Raw genomic sequence first — 21,845 nt, forward strand, 5'->3', positions numbered from 1 at the left:
TTTCCCATCTGAAAAACACAAAATGTAGAAAAAAAATCAAATTCACTTTGAGTTCTAAAGCATCCACACTATGCGGACACAACTCATGCCTGAGAAAAACACCGATGCTTATCCCGAAACTTTTATTGGTGCATGCTAGGTTAGGTTTACAAGCATTATTTTTCACAAACATCAAGGAAACACAAAAACGCACTGTGTCCATTGAACTGCTGCTATAGCTCGACATTGAGTCACAACTTCATCAGAGGGGGCGGAGTCTGGAGTATCTTATGATCAACATATTTGCAAATTATTCATAAAAGCTCCCAATCATCCCAGTATGGAATACAAATATTGCTAAAGTAATTTTTAGCGCCAGAAAAGCGAAACTCACATTATCAAGAATGTCTAAACGACGAGTGGAACAAAACGAGTTTTAAGTCAAATCACCGTGATAACATCGGAACTTAGGATAATTTTTTTTTGGCGAATACTGTTGAGCCAAAACCATTTTAAACATATGCAAACGCCTTTTTTTAACCAAACCTGCAGTTTCCTCTTCTGTTCAGTGACCAAAATTTTTTTAGTGAATTACGGATATAAAATTAAATCATCCAGAAAAAGATATTGTTGTCATCTTTCAAGGCTCACAAAAGCTGACCAACAAGTTACCATTTGAAATATAGCCATGAAATCATCAAATAAATAGGGAAAATCATTTGATTTGATTTCAACAAGATTCGCTTCCCAACAATAATTTTAGAAACCAAAATATTCTTCTTTGGAAAAATTCTCATCTAATGACCAGGAGCGTAAAAAAATATATGATTTTCACAAAAAAAAATTGTCTATTGATCAGCGTACAAATTAGATTATTTTTGAAAAGTTCTCGTCTATTGATGGAGGATACAAACTAGATTATCTGTCAGATATGTTATCCCTGTACGTGGGGAAGGATAAGAAGTTGTATTGGAAGAAGAGTGTCTCCTATGTGCACTCTGATGAACTGGAGAGACAACAGGACAGAATAGCCAGAGGGATACTGTCCAGAATACTGCAGGTCATTCGAGGATTTATAGGGAGGGAGTAGCGCATTGGACGCCCCTCTTGGTTCCCCAAAAAATCACCCTTTCAAACTATTTGACGACATCCACTTTCGACCGGTCGACCGTAGAATTTATAATTCGGCAGATTGGAACCAATATGTATGAATTTGGAGGAGGATCGATTTTTTTGTCCGAAAATTTTCCCCAAGAACTGTGCAAAATTAATCCCAAAAACGTTTCTTTTGTACTCTTTTTTTTCAAAGATTCACATCGGCGCAAAAAAATGTAGAAAAATAGAGGTTTTTGTGACAGGTATCCCTCCCCGTCGCCAACTCGACATTTTTACTAATTGTAATTAAATTTGGAACAGTTAAGTGCTCGTCACAAATTTTAGACCCATACTTCTCTAATCGTCGGATGCTTTTACCGGTTAAAAATTATGGTTGCCCTAAAGCAATTTTGATTAAAAAATTCGCAATTTGCTTTGGGTGGGGAGGTAGAAAAAACGCTTCGCTCGAGCTGCATTTTGAGCTGCTCAAAAAACTTAAGTTCGATTTTTATTTCTAAGATGGGATAAAAGCTGTAGAATATGCGTTTCTGCTTTAAATTTATATCGTTGATAGTTTGTAAAAGTAATCATTCCTAGACATGTTTTTTTTTACCAAGAAGTTATATGAAATTGTATGAAGTTACTGGAAACAAAAATTATTAAATTTGATTTTCCTAGGAGAAGAGAGAGGCTGAAGGATCCGTGGATCCAACACTGACAGAGAAAGAAGAAGAGGTGAAGAAAACACTGGTGTTCAAGTTACACGATGATAATCGCAGTAACGAGCAAAAGCGAGGCGGAGGAAAAACAGGTTCCTCGGATTTAAGTTAAAGTTTATTTGTAAAAACATTTTGAATGAGAGGATAGAGAGATGAAGAGAAGGAGCTACGGTCTCCGCCGCTCAGGCGAAAGGTCGGTGGATCGAGGAGCACTTTTTTCCTTGCTTATTGCCTAAGCGTGAGGGCACAATTGCTGGGTAAATGTCCTGAAAATAACCAAAAATGCATGTGTCTTCAACAGGGCCACAAAAGTTGTTTTCCTTACAGATTTGAAGTGCAAAAAAGTTGTATGATAGTCCTGAATTGTCCTGAGGATAAATGGTCTTAACAGTTTTCTTGCGGTAACAGATTTTTTTTTCATGTTCGAAAATTTTTTTTCTTTTCGGTATAGTTTTGGGGTCTATTCCTATTTTGGTGATTTTGATGAATGCGAAATGGCCATTTGAATTTGTTATTTCTATAGATCGCCACTTCTCATCAGATGACGATGATGATGAGTGGGAAGAGGGTTTGGACGGAGACAGGGGCGGGGGAGAGGGGAAGAGAAAGGGAAAGAGTAAAGCGATCGGACAAGTCAGACGGCTACATTTAAAGCCCAGGTGAGTGGAGCATCAATCAGCATAGTTTTCAAATTTTATCTACAAATCCGATTAGCTATACTGGAAAACTTTTAAGATAAATTTTGCAACTTTTACAGAGCTGATTTAAATTATCTAAAGGACTAAACGAATAATGCTTGAAAATTCAAACGAGTTTTTCTTAAAACGAGTTGATTTTAAACAAAAAATGAAGAAGACCAATCTTGTTTAAAATTCTAACAAAATTTATATTGTGTAATTTGTTCCGCAAAAGTGGGGCCCAAATATTTGCCCCAAAAATGATCAATTTTGGGTTTTTTACCCAATCAAAAATTAAGCCAAAACTACCCAGTCGATCACTGACATAATTATATCAAAGTGAGCCACTCACATAGCCCAACAAAATTTAACAAGGGTATACTCTCCAAAACATTTTATGAATTATCTTATTTTCGTTTGATATACTAAAAAAAGGTCGTTTTTTGTTCCGACCATTGAAAATGGGGAGGAACTTTGGATTCGGATGTGTTTTAATTTTTTTTGTTTTCCACGCAAAATCAGCTACCACCAATAATCATTGGACAATTTGAGTGATTTATCATATACAAGTCCTTTCAGTCGTGATTCCAACGACATTAAAAAAATTCAAAAAGTCGAGAAAAATTGGTTTGAAATTTTTGATTTTCGGTAATCTCAGTCGCTTACTTAAGCCTAATTTAAGCCGTTAAAACTTAGTTTTACTCAACTAAAGGTGGTTTTTAAAGTTTTTAGCGCAATTTTGGGAATTAAGAACTTGAAAAATCAAAAAAATTCCGCAAAAAGTTTTAAAAACTTTTTACAACTTTTTCAAAATTTATTAAATTTTCTTTTTCGTTTTCTGGTAAGTTTTCTTCAAAAATTGTTTTCCAATTGACCTATTTTAGTATGACTTTCGAATATACCTAAATTTAATTTTTTCGTTCTGATCTTTTTATCACAAAATGCAGAAAAAAAACTTTTTTTTTGCATTTTTTATAAGACTGTGGTCGGAACATTATGTGCTATTTGCACAGTAACCGGCTAACTTTGTTATTGTATAAAACACCAGTTTTTTTAATAAAAACAATTTTTAAACAATTTCCACAAATTTTTGGAGAGTATACACTCGTTGAAGTTTGTTGGGCTACGTTTGTTGATATCATTATGTCAGTGATCGACCCAGTAGTTTTGGTTTATCTTTGAATTGACTAAAAAGCTAAAATTGATCATATTAATTCTTTTAAGTTTTCAAGCAAGGTTGATTTCTTCATTTTTGTCTAAATTCAACCCACTTTGAGAAAAATGCAGTTTAAAAATCAAGTTTTATCAGTTTTGTTCGGATAATTTGAATCAGCACAGTAGTTTCAACTCACTGTCTGCAATTGAAACTAAAAAAAAAAAAACAATCGAAAAATTCTTGGTGACCATTTGAGCAACTGTAGTTTGTTATTGTTCCGAAATAAAAAAATAATAACATAGGCTGTACGGCTGGATTTTTTTATTTTTCAAAATATTTTTAGTGCTCGAAAGAAGTGTATGACAGAATTCTATACCACGTAATGACACCCGGGTTGACCTCTATAGACCAAAAATGCTAATAATACAATTCCATACACTTAGACTATGAAAAATCGCTTGTCATATAAATTTCCTATATTTTTGCAAAACGAGTTTGATTGAATTGCAGAGATTTTTTTGTGGTTTTGGTATGAAAATTGGTGTCTCTCATGAAAAATGGTGTCATGAAAAAAATGAAAAAATTGTATAAAGAAATAGCTAATCATGCAATTTCTATATATGAAAATAGCATGTGCATGATTAGCGTTTTTTACAAAGTTTTTGAAAATGCCGCAATAAATTAATTCACTGCTGCAAAATCAATTGTGCGTTAGTTGAATTGTTACGCTTGAAAAAAAACTCTTATAAATTTTTTTGTTCTTAAAAAAACTAGTCATACAGTTTCTATTTATGGGAATTGCATGACTAGCATTTTTTTGAAGACGAAGTATGACAAAAAAAGACAAAAAAATTCAAATAATTAGCTGGTTCATCAGCACTCAATTTTTACGCAACACGTGAATTGTTTGCACTGACTCTTTTGCCTTAATCAGTCTTTCCCAGACATCATTACAACTTGAAAATGAATGAGAGTTTTTCCAAAAATATTCTGATAAAGGTAACTTTGTTTTTCTTAAGCTAAGTTGTCAGGCTCGATGTTCTTGTCAGGCTTTCTTTTATGGAAAGATCTTTTTGTGCCACAAATAATCATCGGAATGTTTCGTGTGATAAGTTTTGTGAAGCCTTCTCAGGGAAATAAAAGGAAAAAATACAGATTTTTGGTTAAATGTTTTTGGTGAAGTGAATGCATTATGTGCCTTTTTTATGATTTTTTTTTCATAAAACTTGCTTTTTTTTCTACTTCCTTACTTAGAAATTATTGAGAAAAATGGATTACAATGGAGTCAAAAAGGTTCCAATAAAGGATTTTAATTACGCTTCTAGCACTTGAATTGGAATTAAAATTCATCACAGACCATTGTTTTTAATTGGTTGTATCCATGTAAGCTCCAATATGTCGGGTTTTTATGGATTATTTTCTGAATAAGCTTGTTGCAAAAAATTGTATTGTTTGCAAATTTTTCTACTACCTGCAACCTAGTCGACTCTTAAAAGATTTCAGTTGATTCTATCATTAGCTTAGTTCATTTTTTTCTAAGAGCCTTCTGCCGTAATTACCCCGTCATATCTAACCATACTTAGCAAATCGATATTGTTAACCATACTTAGCAAAACCTCTCTACATTGTTAATTTTTCAGATTGATATTTTATTAACAAAGAACGGATTATTACAGCTGAACAATGCAAATTTAAGACACTAAAAAAAATTCAAGCCTAGAAAAGAAGTTTTAAAGGAGAGGATGGGGGTAAATAAAAGGAAGATTATATCATTCAGAGGAGAGCCAATTGCTAGATACTATTTTTTACATACCCGTGCTCATCAAAACCCGCCAACCATATTTCTTTCATATATAGAGGGAAAAAAACCATATTATTTTCATCATGCTATTCCACAAAAACAGAAACTTGCAAAAGAAGTCTATGATTAGCAAAATTTTTGAACGACGAAATAAACATCCTCTCCCTCCTCAAAAAAAGTCATTTGGATGGAGAAGATATTAATTTGATTGTAAGTTGGAAATTTTTAGCCAAACAGAATCAAGCATTTAACATGCAGCGTTGGGCAAACTTAAACCGAATGAAATGCTGAGGTGGAAGATCTTAACTTGCCCGCATTAGAGTTCCATGAATAAAAATCGATTATAATTGAGTTTCGTTGTCATTGCCCACAAAAAAGAAAAAAAAATTGATTATAATCAATTAAAAATGGATTATAATGTTACTATTTAACGAGGCAACAAAATCAATTTTTAGTCCATTATTATCGATTTTGTTTTCACTTTTGTTAACTTTTGTTTCTGTCTAAAAATATATCACGCTGAATAAATTAAAACCCATTTCATTTCTCAGGTCCTTATATTGTTGGCAGCGCAACTTTGTAGTTTTATCCTGATAATTTTTAGTTTTTGTGAAATGGTAAAAAAAAACTTTTTTAACTTTTTTTTCTTACAATTTTTCGAAGATGAAACCTTGAAAACGTGCGACTTCAGAAACAATGAAAAAGCTACAATAGGATGTTGAGCATGAAAATATGATGTTATTTAAGTTGAGCATGATAATTCTCTGTGAGTCAACCCAACCTATCCAGGGTCAACCTATCCGGGTCAACTTATCCACGGATGCATCCGTTTTACTGCGCCTTCCAGGTTCTCGGAAATTATATTTAAACTAAATGGTCCGGAGTGGCAGTTAGTATGGTAAATGGTGTTCACGAACAAAGAAGATTTTCTAAAACCACTAGATTTGAATTCTAATTTACTGGGAGGATCGAATTATGCATCCTAGAAAACTTTCATAAAGTCTTTTCTGTTTGTGAAAATCAATTACCATTTTCACTGCCGAGCCGTACCAGAATTTTTTAAATCTGTACCATTTTGTAGCACTGCCTCTACCAAGTCATTTTAGATATAAAATTTTTCGGAAACATTTACAACTTTATAGACCACGAAAATCCATTATAATCGATTTGTTTTCTTTTTCTTAAATGCGGGTGGTCTATAAAAGGACAATTATGTTAAAATGATCTGTTTTGGGTTGTGTTCGTAAGACTTGAGTCGTCAAAGATTTGTCCATTTTACGCGTAAATTGCGTTGGAAATGACCTGAGTACTGCTCTCTCACACGAACAATTTAATGAAAATGGCTTCTAATTTTTGGCAAAATAATAACAAATAATAGCAAATTTTGGCAAAAAAGCAATACAAACAATGAAATAGGCTTTTTAAGCGTTTTTGAAAAACAACGATCCAATTTTTGCGTTCCAGGGCTAAGTTAAGCTCACAAAAAAATTAATTTAATGTTTTTTTGAAGTACAAAAAATTTTGCCATCAAAAAATGCTAGTCCCCTTGATTAGCATTTTTTTACAAAAAGTTAATATATGACGATACAGGGACTACAAAATCTCTTAAAATTGTGAAATTTGAATGTTTACCACTTTTCATAGACTCAGTTTATGGAATTGTATGTCCAGCATTTTCGTTCTATAAAGGTCAAACCAAGGTAAAAGTAAATCTCAGCTTTTCGATTGCAATGCTCAAATTATGAAAAAAAGAACTGAGCAAAAAAAGTTTCTGGCTCACTTAAAAATATATTTTCGCTTGTAATTTAGAATAATGAATTAAAATAGTTTGAAATTGCCGCAAATAATTGTATAAGAACATTCATCATGATCAATTATTTCAAATTTTATAGGAGAGTAAAAGCAAAAGTTTGAAGGTTATTTTCATTGGAGCTCCGTCGCGGGTTGTTAGCGTTCGAAAGTGATTTTTTTTAAGTTAGCTTTTCTATATTTTGACTATCAAATGGTAATAGTAAATAGTCTGTAGTTCTTGAGAGTCAACAACAATCGGAGGCGCTTGAAAACGGGCTGCAGAACTTGACGCCGTATTTGTGGGTTTGATTCCATTCTTTTTGCAAAGTTGTTAGTTATAGAGTGAATAGAGTCATAAATGCAACCTATGTTACTTTAAATCTTTAACAATGATTTGTTGCTTGTTCAATTTAAATGAATTGTTGTCGGAGGTTAATTTTTGATTATCAAAATTTATGTTTATTCTGGAACTGTTTTAACTTTTATTACTTGCATTAGGATGAGACCCTCAAACTTCAAGATTCTAATTAGCCGACTTGTCTTTTTTACAGGCATTACCAAGCGCGAAATGATGGCATTGCCAAACGCGAAACTAATTTGGCTCTGAGTTTCTGTTAGCTCACTTTAAGGCAGGTTATTTAAACAAAAGTGTTTCTACAAAACGTAGTTTTGCTTTTTGTAGAAAAAAAATTGTTTAAATAACCTGCCTTAAAGTGAGCTAACAGAAACCCAGAGCCAAATTAGTTTGTCGCATACAATAATCAATAAAGAAAAGTGAACAAGGATAATCGGTTGCCATGCAAAATCGCACAGAAAGCTCCGACCATACCATAATAAAAAACAGTTATTTTTCTTCTAATTGCGTTTTTTGGTCGTGGTATGATGGGAGGATATAAACGAAAATCTAAACCTTTGATAGTAATAGTATATTAGCTTGACAACAATTTTTCTCCTAGAAGAAATAAAAACCATCACGAGGCCAAACTGTGCACTAGACAGGCGCACAATTTTGTGTCTGTAATTTCCTGGATTTCAGAGACAACCTGTTCCAAAATGTAAGTGAATTCCATTTAGAAAATTTTCGTAGATTCCGCGTACAAATACCTGTAACGTAAAATTTGTCGGCACATTAGTTTTGTTGCGGATTCCACTTACAGTTGCTGATTCCACGACAGCTTAAATTTACTAAACACACATATTGTTATTTGTTCATGGATTTCACAAACTATTCCGGAATGCACGAAATTGGTTGCGGATTCCACAAATTTTGTTGCGGATTCCGCAAGCTTGCCTGGTTTTTGGAGAGGTTTTGCGCAATACAGTGTTTGAGCTATTTGTCAGTGGAATCCAAAACAGCAATGAAGAGCAAAGAAAAGTAGCAATGTTGCGGACTCCGCGACAAATCTGGTTTTGGACTGTTGCTGAATCCGCTTAGAGTTCACAAAATGCACAATTTGGCCTGGTATTGAAGTCAACAAAAAATTGAAAATTTTTCAGTAAATTTGAAAATTTGAAGTCAATTTCAGTCTTTTTTTATCTTTTAAATTTTGTTCCCACTAAACATTTTCGAAATCTAATTCTACTGGATTAGAATTAATTATCAAGGCTTAGCTTGAATTTTATGACTACACATAAGCTTATTATCATCCTGTTAAAAACCTATTATATTCGCTTTATTAGCACGAAATTAGACTCAATCTCATAATTTTCAAAACGATTTTTCTCGACATTGAGAAAATTTTTGGAAATTTTTAAGATCGTTCGAATCACGACTGAAAAAATTCTAAAATGATAGACCACTCAACAAATTAGGATGATTAATTGTGTTACTTGATTTTGCTCGAAAAACAAGAAAAAATAAAGACGAATACAAAATTCATCCAAATTTCAAATATAGTAACAATTAGCTTTCACATTTAACGTAAAAGCATGAACTTTGAATCTACTATTATTTTACGAATTATGTTTGGAAGCGAATATCTTTTCATTTTGAGCTGTAGATAAAAAGTTTTTGAAAGGAACTGAAAAATCCGCCAAAATTAGCTTGTTAGAAACAGAATGCTTAGTCATTTTTTTCTTAAAAAAAAATTGATGGAAAAGGAAATCGCACCACATCTCAGAAAGTCTTAATGCATTATGAAATATGAAACTGGTGTAAAAATGAGGATGAACGAACTCGATTGTTTTGAACATAGCGACTGGAGCTTTGCTCAACTATTGCATCATCTGTTCTTTGTCTGAAACTGGCCGTTTTTTGCATGAAAAACTATTAAGCTAAAGAAACAAAAATTTTGACAGCATGAATTATCTTTCCTTATTTTACTTTATTTTGTCCCATTTTTGTGCTTAACGTATTTTTCCGATCATTTGAAAAATGTAGAGGAATTGCGCATTCGGGTGTGCTTTATTTTTTTACCACCCAAAAATAGGTACTAAAAGCAATCATCAGAATGGATCGGATGATATATCATATTAAAGCGTTTTCAGCCGTTATTCAAACTACATTAAAAAATTTTGAAAAAACTTTCTCAGTGTCGAAAAAAATAGTTTGAAATTCTAAATTTTTGCTTATAAAGTGAGGCTATGCAGACTTACAAAAATTAATTAATTTAAGCCATGAAAACTTAGTTTTACTCAAGTAAATTTAGACTTAAAAAAGAATTGTCATAGATGCTTGCAACCTATAAAAGTTTAGTTAGTTCATAGATACCTAGATAATAGGTCCGCAGTGCACCTGTAATTTTGTGAGTTAGTTTTTTAGGCTGTGAATATGAAAAATTCTGCTCACAAAAATATATTAATTGGAGACAGTTAGTTTTGGGATAAAAACCCAATGTGAGTTGTTCGCCTTCAATTTGGTTTGAATTTTTTGTTTCCCTACTTTGAGTATCAAAACACAATACTAATTCACAGAAGCAGTTGGTTAAATAGCCGTAAAAATGTGTGCAAAACCATCAAAGCACAATTTTCGTCATTTTTTTTAGAACTGAGTGGGAACAATAAACGAAGCCCCGCCCAATCTCACAACTTTTGAAAAAATATGGCCAGCGAAATTTCTGCAAAAAAATAAGCAAGAGATTTTTAAAAACTGTTTCATTTTTAACTTTTACGAATATCGTATTATCGGTTTTTTTCTGAAAGCGTCAGTGAAAAACCCACCCTCAGTGATTTGACCCCCCTCAAGACCCAAAGTGTCCTCAAGACCCAAAGTTTGAGATTGTATTACGATATATATTTTTGGCTAACGGATAAAAATGATTAAAAGCGCATTTGACGCCCATCATACTAATTTTAAGGGAGAGCGAGCGCCAAAAAATGCAACTTTTTAGTCAAAACTTTCCAAGAAGTGCTCAAAACGACCTTTCTGCCTCTTTTTTCAAAATTTGGCTGCGGTGCTGGCTGAAAATTTTGTCATAATATGGTCTTTATTATACTTTAAAAGAGCTCGGAAAATAAGTTTGATCGAGCTAAAAAACTGAAGTTCATCAGAATTTTCGGATTTTTTTTAAAAAAAATCCGCACCGTTCCCTTGGAAAAATCCTAGATCTGCCCTGGGCGTGTAAATGACGCAATTTCACTGAGTTTTATTGAAAGTATTTTGTTGATAGTTTTAGGCTAATTGTTTTGATTTTTTAAGCACTGCCGAAGTCTTAGAATCAGCCTATTCTGAGGTGATTTTTTGCAGAAGTTTCTATTTCGCTATGCACTCCTCTACTAAATTGAGTGCAATTGCCGTATTTGGAAAACTTTTAGCGTTGTTAAGCCATAAATAGCGGACTAGAAATCTTACAGAAGGGCCCTTGGAAAAATTAGGCAACCAGACCCTCCGGACACCCTACTAAAAGAGTGTGATTAAAAGTGTGTAATAGGATCAAACGTGAGCCCCCAGTGATTCGCTACCCAGTGGTGAAAGTGAAGACAAAGAATTTGTTGGAGCAGTTTGGCATAGGGGACAAATTGGAGGGTAGGCAGATTCTCCTCCCCTCAAGGAAGAAAGTTAAGATGGAAAGCTTGGTGCCCCTTCATCTGATGGCATCAGCCAAAGCGTTCAAGGTAATTGTTATCTCGAAATTGGTTATTAAGGGGAAAAATTAGTGGCTATTAGTGTTCGGACTTTTTTCCGTTAAGTTCTATGGTGACTACTTCATCCTTGTTTATGGTGAAATTAATCTCTAAAAACCAAATTAAGACTGTGCTTATATCACCGTTTTCCTGATGTTTAATTCCAGTTTTAGTTGTTGAATGCAACGCCCAATCATCAGCAAACGATTCTTCCAGTAGTTTTCCGATCAAGGTAATTCTAAAAAGAAATAACAACAAAATCACTTTTGAAAGCTAAAAATTATGTTTCTTATTGAGTGTTGAAAATAGGAATGGCATTTGTTTCATCTTTTGGAAAGAGAATTACAGTGAACTGATTTTGGTTGATTAAGATAAGGGCGGAGGGGTGAATGGGGGTGTAGCAAAAAATTTTATCAAAAAAGGTCCTTGTGTTGTTTTCGGTAAACTCGTGGAAGCAATTCGGTCGACGTAATAACAATTTGGACAGAAATTCTGACCCTATTTTAAAAACCCACACCCGCCTCAATATTAGATCCGCCCTGAGTAAGTTGAAAATTAAGTAACTTAGATGTGGTTGAACTGAATAAACCCTTTATCCAGAAAAAAAGAGGGTTTTTAGAATTGGTGAGGTGACTATACTGTGAATTCGGCTTATTAGGAAATCGCCGTAAAGATGGTTTCTGTAGATTTGGTGATTCTACTGTAAATTCGACTAATTGGAATTTCGCATTAGTGGAGTGGTTCTTGTTTACTAAAGGTAAACAACTCAGAGCAACAAAAATGTTGACGGTAATCAAAGTTGTAACTTGGAAATAAAATCGCTAAAAAAACAGTTACATTAGCGTACGACATTGCGGTTGCTTTTAACGGATCGCTCGAACCACCAAAGATTTTGAGGGGCTCAAACGGTGCACATCCGGTCCAAAATAGACAACAATACATGTCATAGTTATCCAAAGGGGAGGTAAAGTGCACTCAAAATGGACACATTCCCAGATTTAAACTGACAATAAATTCCCGAAAAAACCAAGGGGACAGAAAACGCTCCTACAAGTGTAAGTTATGGACCATTCATTGTCAATTGAGCAAATTCAGATCAAAATAACTTCGTTTTCCGGTCCAAAGCAATGGACTTCTGTGAGACATTTTCCAGCCCCATGTGGTAGTAGGGAGCCGAAACTTTGTATTAAGAGGGGTTAATCCGACGGCTAGACCGGTAGTTATTAGCACTTGGAAAAACACTTCATAGACCGGAAAAGGGCAAAATAATGAGCAGGGCATATGGATTTTATGACGGCAAAAGATACTAAATTAACCCCGAAAAAAAACCAGTGATAAAACTTTTTCGGCGACTCCTTCCGGTGTTTACAGCTTTTTACCGGGAAAAATTATGATGGACCTTTGAAACGGGATAGCTTGGGAAGTACTAATGAGATGTGGATGAAATTTCATAGAGAGGACCCCCATCACATTTTGTGCCCAAATCTTCAGCCCCAAACCTTTGAGAATGGAATTGATTTCCTTACAAGTATATGGGAGGAAACTTATTTATTGGGAACTGAAGCAGAAGCTGAAAGTAATTTAGCTTTTTTGTTGTAAAATTCAAGCAGAACAGACTTGGCAAACAATGAGCTTAGCTTAGATAAGCGAATTAGCTATAAATAGAAATTTAACTGGGCTAAGAAAAAATAGTCACACACGACATCGGCAGTAAGATGAGAGCGGCACAGCAAGTAAGTCTAAAATTCTAAATAACACTCCTCGGAGGTGACTTTTTTCATAGTTTGACCCTAATGGACGATTTACGTTCCCATGATAGCTAAAAGCTGGGGTTAGAAATAAAGCATAGATGGGAGATTAGGATGCGTGAAATGAATAACTACAATGAAAACAGTCTTTTTCCGTTCTCCACGAGGTCGGAATATTCACAAGATAATTAAATAAGGTCAATGAAAGATTGTTTAAACAAACAGAATTTGTTTCGAAGCTGAATTTTTTTTTTCACATTTTAGTTGGACATACTTAATTATTAATTGGCCTCCATAATTAGTGTAGTCAAGGGCTTAGGACCTTGCGCAAAAGGTACCAGAGTAAATGAGTAGGGGCTTGTAGGGACGATAATAATTGTAACTTAAACTCAAATAGACAAACATAACGGAAAGGCTACGGGTAGCCTAACCTTTGGAGCAGAAAATTGGTACTAAGTTAGAGTTTAGCTGGTTCTCATCAGTAAAGGAACAATCACTGCGGAGAAAGCAGATAGTTGGTTCTCAAAGTTATTGAGAACAGTTAGCACTGAGTCAAGGAAGAGTTGGTTCTCGGATACATAGAAGATTTATGGAAAGTTAAAGAGATCAGTTAAAGTACCTCAAAGGATTAGTGATCCTTAGAGACACTGTTTATTTTTGCAGGTGGAACTGAAGATTTGTGCAGAGTTACTGATTGCAATAGGTTAGTTAGGATTCTCTAGAGAGGTAGAACCGTTTAGTTGAAATGACTAGAAGTTGAATTGCAATTAGGCAAGTAGGTTGGGGTGTTGATATATCGCCGTCCCTCTCTTATGCTTAAATTATTATATTATATTCTTATGCTTAAATTATTATATTATATTGTTGCCGCTCGAAATTTTCTGTGTTTGGACTTATTTTCATCTAAGTTTAATTAATCATAGAGATTCTTTCGGCTGCGAGTGCGATCGATACATCCGCAAGAACTTTGATGAAAAGAGACAAGAAACATAGTACAGCACAGAATAACCGCCACCATCTTAATCCTTTCGAGATTGTTGATAGTAGTGAATCTCGGTCACCCATTCTGAACTCAATACCCAAGGGACCACTTCCCGGTGCCGTTGAGAGAGAGACCAAATCTAGAGAAGCAATCCCTTGAATCTACCGTTTTGTTCATAAATTTCTATGGTTTTTAGATGCTCTGTAATCAATAGTACTACTGTTTGTTTTTTCTCTAGAAGGAATGCATTCAAACATAAAAAAAGGCCCATAAAAGCCCCCTTTAAAAATTTTATTAGATTCGAAATTAGATTGTTTGAGATTTTACGATAGCATTTTGTCTTTTTGCAGAACAAACTGACTTTTGAGGAAACTGACGGATAACTTGTAATCGGTGGTCATTTTATTTCCTTCGCAAAAAATCGAAAATGAAGTAAGACTAACAACTTGTGAGTGAATCTAAAAAAAGACGATTTTAAATGCTTTTTTTCTACTTGAAGTTAGCCCTATGTCATTTTCTTGTTTTCGATCGCAATTCGTTTTCATGACTCATTAGTTGGAAAGGAGAGGACCTAAATTTGTTCGCTTTCAGGCATGTCTCTACGTACTTCAATCAAATCGTATTGCGCATAACACAAAAAGAACATGGTGTTATCTGTTGATAAAAAAACTTAATAAACCAAGTGAAACTAATTTTTCTTTTTTCAAGTGAATATTAAATGTGATGATCAAGTAGTCAAAAATCTTTTTGAAGTTCGTCAATAATTGTAAATAATTCGCCGATCGAATTGCTTTGTTAAGGCGACTCTTTTTTGCTAGGAATCGTAGGGGGGAGGGGAACTGATAATCATGTTTTGATTGAAGAAAAATTACAAATGGTTAAAAATAGAAAAGTTTGAGGAAACAGAACTATCGAAAAAGTGAAAAAGGAATAAATGTTCCTCTCCTATTATTCTTTTCCAGGCTCTGCAGGAGAGTGAGGAATGGAAGAAGATGAGGAGCGCGATGATGGAGAGACACAAAGGGAACACCGAGTACATAAATGTCTCCGATGGCTACGATGTGAGGTGTGGAGCATACCAGATATGCACCAAGTGTGCCAACATACGCACAAAACCAGATAGGTCGCTAGTCGCACATATTTATAATTGCACACTGAAGAAACTCTTTTTTGTATTTTCTTCCCCATTTTTAAGCTTCTGCTTTTTACATTATGAGTCACAATTTATGTGTTCAAACAGCGACACCTGCGATTGTTTCCAACAATTTGTGCAACCAACAGTTGCTATTATCAACATTAAAGAATGCTATCATTTAACACAGGTGTTATCTGTTACAACTAACGAATTGTGCAAGCATCAGCCCAATTTTTTCAACATTTCGTTATTTTAAGCGATTCAGGCAGTCAACATTTTTTTTTTGCAAATTTGACAAATGAAAGTTTTTGGGTGTTCTCATATTACCTTCAGATCACCCCAACTTTTATTCAAAGGGTCGCGTAACCTTTCTGTCTGGGTTTAGAATTTGCTTATTTCTGTCTTTTGGCTTTGAATGTGATGTTATCAGGATCTCGAGCATTTACAAGACGGGAAAGGACAAGAACTCAGGGGTGGGGTCCCTTTATGACACTTGGGCCAACAGTCTCAAGGAATTGAACCCCTACATCGAAATGAGAGACAAGGCAAGTCAAATCCATGTAATTTCGTGACTGTTCTTAAGTAAGAACTAGAAATACATGTAGTTAATTTCAATATTACTCTAAAACCCAAAAAAACTTGGCTCGAGTGTTGAGTTTAGCTTTGCTCATCATTTCAATGAATATTATCCCTTGTTCCATACGGTGGACTTCAGCTCTATAATTTCTATCTACAGGAACTCGACTTTAAATTTCTGAACGGAAGATACTGAGTTAAGAATTACGTACGTTACGCACATTCGTTTTTATCAGATTCAGATAATTTCATCATCAACGGCTTCGTCATTACTTTTTCACCAGATAATTTAATGATCAAGGTTGACGGATATCTATTAAATCAAAGCATAAATACTTTCACTTCAAGGTTGCTAGTCCATTTCTGACTGGTTGGGATGAGCGAAAAGCGAACCACCAAAAAATCGAGGTTGTCATTGAAGTTGTCCATGGTTAGAGCACGCGTTCATCCATTGCTTTCATGTGTAATTTTCGTCTACTAAAAAGCACAGCTCAATGAAATGCATGGAATGATCGGAACTGTTCCAATTTTCCGCTTTTTCCGCTCTATTAACTCTTGCCCATTGTGAGATCTGGTAATAGAAAACTAGTTTAACGGATCTAACAACCTCACTTTTCTCTTATCCATCTCTCGAAATAAAAACATTTTTCTTATCGTCCAAACAAGCCAGTAAACGTGAAAATTCTTTTTTAGTTTTATATTTCCTGCATTCTGATTGGTCAGACAATCTTCCTATCATGCTGGATTATCTACTTTAAGAATCACCTCCCTTTTCAAAAAAAGGAGGGATTATTGAGTAATTCCAATTTAACTCAAAATATTTTCAATCCATCGATTTGCTGATTTCACTATTAACTCCATCAGGGGCGGATCTAGGATTTTCTCGAGGGGGGGGGGCGGATTTTCAAAAAAGGTTCAAAAATTTTGACGACTTTTTTTTTAGGTCGACCAAATTGACTTTCCGAGCTCTTCTCGAACATTAAAAAGACTATGTTTTGGTCAAATTTTCTTCACCACAGGCAAACTTTGAAAAACAGCCCAAAAAAGCCGTTTTTGGGCAATTTTTTTGAAAGTTTTGACAAAAAAAATCGCGTACGCCCCCCCTCCTAAATCCGCCCCTGAACTCCATCATTGATAGATTAATTAAAGAACACAGACTCAAAAAAGTCCAGGCAATATATATTTATAAATTATTAAAACTTTTAAAAGTTTAGCTCACATGAAAACTTTTGTGACGTTTCAGCTGTAAGGAGAAAAAAAAACATTCACAAAATTTTTGTTTGGTGTCGCAAAAAAATGGTCCGATAATTTTCCACTTTTCAGTTTCAGACTTCTTCGCTCTCTCCTTCTTTCTTCCCCTTACAAGGTCCTCTAGTAGTCCTCTAGTAAACGTTCACTGCGTTCGCGTTCTTTTGGTTTGCTGAACCGCCCTGACCCTCGTCCCCTAAATTCTTATCGATCTGGTGATGGCTGGTCATTTTGAACGGCAACTTTCTCAAGGCTGGGGTATAGGTCAGATCTGAGTTTTCCTCCCAATAGGAAAGTCGTGAGTATGGGATAATCTCGAACTCAGGGTCTTTTTTGTCTAAGCAAAAGCTTTTTTTGTTTTAGGACCTTTTTCCAATTTAACTTTTTCCACCTCGGTTTTAAGTAGGGTTTCGCAGATCAGTTTTTGCCTGCCTGTGATAGTGTGCTTCGAGCGGGTTAATTTCTGAGTTTTATTTGTCGAAAGCGATAACGCACTTGATATTTTTTGCTTTTCAGTAGCAGGAGTGAGAACCAAAAGTCTTAACACTGCCGATTTTTCTTTCCATAGACCCCGTGCCCCGATAATCGATCACAGGACAATAGATCAGTGTGATTCCCTCGGTATTTCAAAATTGTTTAAATTTTGTTTGAAGCAAAGCTTGATTCTTGATTGACGTGTGTTTTCAGAGATACCTCGTGCTGACAGATATATTTTTCTAAATACATATAAACTTTGACTGCCGAGTTTTTGTAGTTACCATGGCTGACGGACAACGCAAATACTGATCTGTAGCATTCAACGCATAATTTCTTCTCTTTGAAATAGCTATTCGGTCCCCAAATATCCAATTTTGAACAATTGTTTGGTTCCAACCGATCGCTTTGGCAGAGGTACGAATAGCCTCCCGTCCAACCACATACAACCGTCTCTCAGAAACAAGTCGTTTGCATTTTGTGCCCAGTATTTCCCTACTTTGGACAGCTCTTCATAAGAAAACTCAGACAAGGATGTGGATTTCTTAATTATTTTACATTCTCGTTGAATGACAGACATAACCTTTTGAATTGGATTAACAGCAGGAAATGGTTCGCTTGGGAGTTTCGAAGAGATTGACAATACTGTGTTGTTCTTCAACTCTCGGGTCATTTTGTAAAATTTTCAGTGACAGGATTGATAACGATAATTTTATTGACTAACGGTCATATTTTATTGACTAATTCGCCTAACAGGACAAAAATCACCTCGAATTTTGTTTCATTTTTCGATCTGCCATGAAATTTTTCTAAAACTGAACCGTCTTCCAGGGGAACGATTCATTGTCCCTACGATTTCATTGACGTATGCGACTAGCAAATCTCTCGGTTCTGATTGGCTGGTTGTCTCGCGCAATTTTTTGCTCTCAACCATTGGTTTATTTGAGCATTTTTTGTTTTCGATTTTGACCGGCTGAGACGCAGTTAAGTCGATTAGAAACAGTTTCTGGACGTTCTGGATATGATTTACCAAGAGAGGATTTTCCACATTAAAACCAAAGGATTTTCTGAACGCGTTGATGTCAGCTACTCTGATCTTTCTATCAAAATGGCTAATTGGTTTTGGATTGTTGCTGGTGTGTCTTGACAAATAATCAGCATAACTGATTTTCGACCCTGGCTTTGTTTCTATGACAAAATCAGAGTGTATCAGTCTGTCTAGCCATCAAGTTAGTCTCGAAAAAAGGTTTTTGTTCTTGTTATTTCCGTTTGATAATAACACTAAGGCTTTATGATCGGTTACTACTAAATAGTTTCGGAAATATTCCGCTCCTCCAACATTTTTAATTCGGTAGTTGAATATTTCTTTTTCAACCCGTTTCCTCCTCATCCTCTTTGCGTTTTCTCTCTATTTCTCTCTCTTCCTCTAATGCGCATTCTTTTTCTTTTTATCAGGAAAGGTGTTAATTTTCAAAATGCCTTATTTAGATCTTGTGGCCTCAAAAAACCTGAAATTGGGCTAAAGATTAGTGTCACATATTCGTTTGCATTTTTTGCTTTTAATCTTATACGACGCACAGACAAGTCGGCCGACTGAAATGCAAATTTTTTAAAATTCACGTGAAATCAGTCGAGTAAATACAGACAAAAGGCAGTGTAAGTTCAGCCGGAGTTTTCAGTAAAACTCACATTTCACACGAGAGATTCAGAAGCCTTGATTTTCGGCAACTTTTTAATCTGATGGTGCTGTCTTGTGATGGTTTGGAATAAAAACGACATTGGTCACCTAGTGTCGTGAAACGATCTCACTTGAAAACTAATTACTAACATCGGCATTCTCCCGGTTCCTCCTACCTCTTTTTTCTATCTCTAACTAACTCCCTGCTTACCAATCAAATTCCATTTTCAAACACTTAGGTACTCTCTTTTTGCTTTATAGCCAGCCTCAGAAAGCAAAATTGCAATAGTTTTTGTGGAGTTCGATATGAATTTTTTCAGTTATCTAGATCCGCGAAAAATTTCATATCAGGTCTCAAAACATAATCCCATAAGATCAAGTCTCAATAAAAATCCCTGCGATGACAAGAGGGTTTGAACTGCATTTTGAATTTTAGATATGATTCTCCAACTATAAGAGATCCACGGTTAAAATTTTGAGACTTAAAAACCATAATGATTTTCACATTACAGCCGGATAAAAAACCGCGAAAATCTTTTATACGGAACCTACAAGTAAGCGACCACCCTTTTTTTCTTATTACGATTTCGGCGTACTTTCAATAATAACACGCGCATGGCACACCCAGCCAGTTTTGAACGGTTGGGCAGGGCAGCTGAAAATTTTTTGCTTGACAACTGCGTCCTTCGGGTGCAATCATAACGCTCACACGAAACTTGATAAGATCGCTTTAAAGGGTCTACAGAGCATCTCCACAGAATATCTCCAATAGAGGATCGATCCTTACGGCCAAAAATGACCAAAAACCACCCTGAAAAAAAACCATCGCTAAACGGTGTTTATGAAGCGCCATTAAACCTATCTTCTGGGGCCGCATGCAAAAAAAATAGGAAAAGTCTGCAAAGAGTTTTCCAGAAAGTGAATAATTTTTTTTAAAAATTAGTATGTAAAAATAGCCAAATGTCAAGTGTTCCGAGGTGACCCTACCTCATTTTTATAGCGTCGTGGGCAGTCGCCCAACTAGCCAGCCTTTGACTTTTTTCAAATCAAACGCTTCTCTAGTGGGCGGGGGCCCAAATAGGCCCACAGAGTATCCTAAAAGAATGCTAAGGAAATAAATTTTAGAAAAAGTTCAAGTTTTTGTGTAATACTTTCGCCAAGCTCGTGAAAGTTTACAACGCATAATAATTTTGTTAAACCGTATATAATGATTTTAATAGTTGAAACATCTCATGTAGCTTTAAATAATCTAAGGAAAAACATTTAAATGTAGGACAAAATTGGGTTCAAGTTTTTACGTTTAACTATTTTCTCTGGCCAAATGAAGAAATTAGAAAAAAAAACATGTCGAAAACTTAAAAAATGTATAAAAATTCTGCTGTTTTGCTAGAGGTACCCTTATATTACTCAACGGGAAAACTTTTTTTGCTATCAAAATTCATTTAAGAGTGAAACTTAGACCGTTTTTTCGGGTTTCTTTAAAAAAGAAATTTTTAATTTTCTAAAAATCGATACAAAAATAAGCTGAATGGTTTAAACCACCGCACCACATCTCTTAGGCATAATAAGCCAGTTCTTTTTCATTAACGCCCAAAAAGTTATTGAATTCGAGATAAATCAAAAATCTAAATTTTGTTATAGTTAATAAAAGACTGAAATAATGACGAAAACTCATCTGAAAAATAAAATCATAGCAAAACGGCTTTAAGAAGGTTTGCTAGTTTTCTTAGGGCGTCACGGCTTTTATCACAAGCCAAAATATCCACGTTCTAGTTTGGCCTAGAAAATGCAGTGAAGAGTGTTTCATAACTTGAAAAAATTTTTAAAAATGAAAAAAAAATAGATACTTTAAAATGTTCCGAGGGTCCCCTTACTACCCCTCTTAATGGGTGTGCTGTTGTTGTGGATTCTCAGAAAAAAAATTGATGAGGCTGCTCCCAGTTCGCACCTTCTTAGAGTTTCCTCGATACAAACGTGCATTTCCCACAAACTGTAATTTCTTAAACGTCACAGACACGCGCCCATCAGGGCGCCGTTTTGCTCCTTAATTTTAGGGCGTCACGGCAGTGTTCTTTGTGCCAAGAAGAGCTCCTGGAAATAGTGGAGGCAGTTTAAAGTTTTGAAGTTAAGAGTATTCATTGAAAAGCATAGAATCTAGGCTAGGCCCTCATTTAGGTAATTTAAAGTACACAGAGGCGAAGCTGCGTTTCGCAATTACAAGCAAGGAAAATGCAAAAAACAGCCTCTAAACAGGCAAAACAAAGTGAAATCAGGAAAAGTTTGAAAATACACTCTACTGTTTTTTTTATTAAGATTAGAAGTATTACATTCTCAAAACTAGTACACGACCCCTTGTAATTTAACTAACACTAGTCACCAATGCTACAGTTTCTATCAAATTGCCAATGTTATGAAGCAGATTTCGGCCCAAAAAAACTTTAAGCGTTCAGAGTTTGAAAATCTTACCTGTTGATTAGGAGTCTCAGGTCCTCGCATCTGCGCCACGTTTGCTTCGAAGTTAATTAGTGGCCCCAGCTAATGGTGTATCTACTTGTTCTAATGTTTTTAATCATACGTTGTAATGATACGGATATGCGTAGTTTTCAAAAATAAGCCCTACTACTCGCTCTTTTGAATGAAGCTTTTATCTCCGATTTGGCTTCGAAAAAAATTTCGAAAAAATGAAAAAGATTCCCTAAATGGATAAAAACTGACAAACTGGAC

General features: G+C 35.0%; 1 protein-coding gene across 1 annotated transcript in view; it reads left to right on the forward strand.

Moving 5' to 3' along the window:
• The first annotated feature begins 629 nt into the window (after positions 1–629).
• LOC134841626 (uncharacterized) overlaps positions 630–21,845 on the forward strand; it is a 28,144-nt gene continuing 6,928 nt past the window's right edge. The window contains exons 1-6 of the mRNA XM_063857655.1: positions 630–1,039; positions 1,753–1,885; positions 2,317–2,452; positions 11,088–11,271; positions 14,973–15,133; positions 15,576–15,690. Of these exons, the coding sequence (XP_063713725.1) occupies positions 911–1,039; positions 1,753–1,885; positions 2,317–2,452; positions 11,088–11,271; positions 14,973–15,133; positions 15,576–15,690 (858 nt within the window). The 5' untranslated portion in view covers positions 630–910. The remainder of the gene's footprint in view (positions 1,040–1,752; positions 1,886–2,316; positions 2,453–11,087; positions 11,272–14,972; positions 15,134–15,575; positions 15,691–21,845) is intronic.

The sequence above is a fragment of the Symsagittifera roscoffensis genome, chromosome 3 (genome assembly GCF_963678635.1).
Source record: "Symsagittifera roscoffensis chromosome 3, txSymRosc1.1, whole genome shotgun sequence".
Classification (NCBI taxonomy): domain Eukaryota; kingdom Metazoa; phylum Xenacoelomorpha; order Acoela; family Convolutidae; genus Symsagittifera; species Symsagittifera roscoffensis.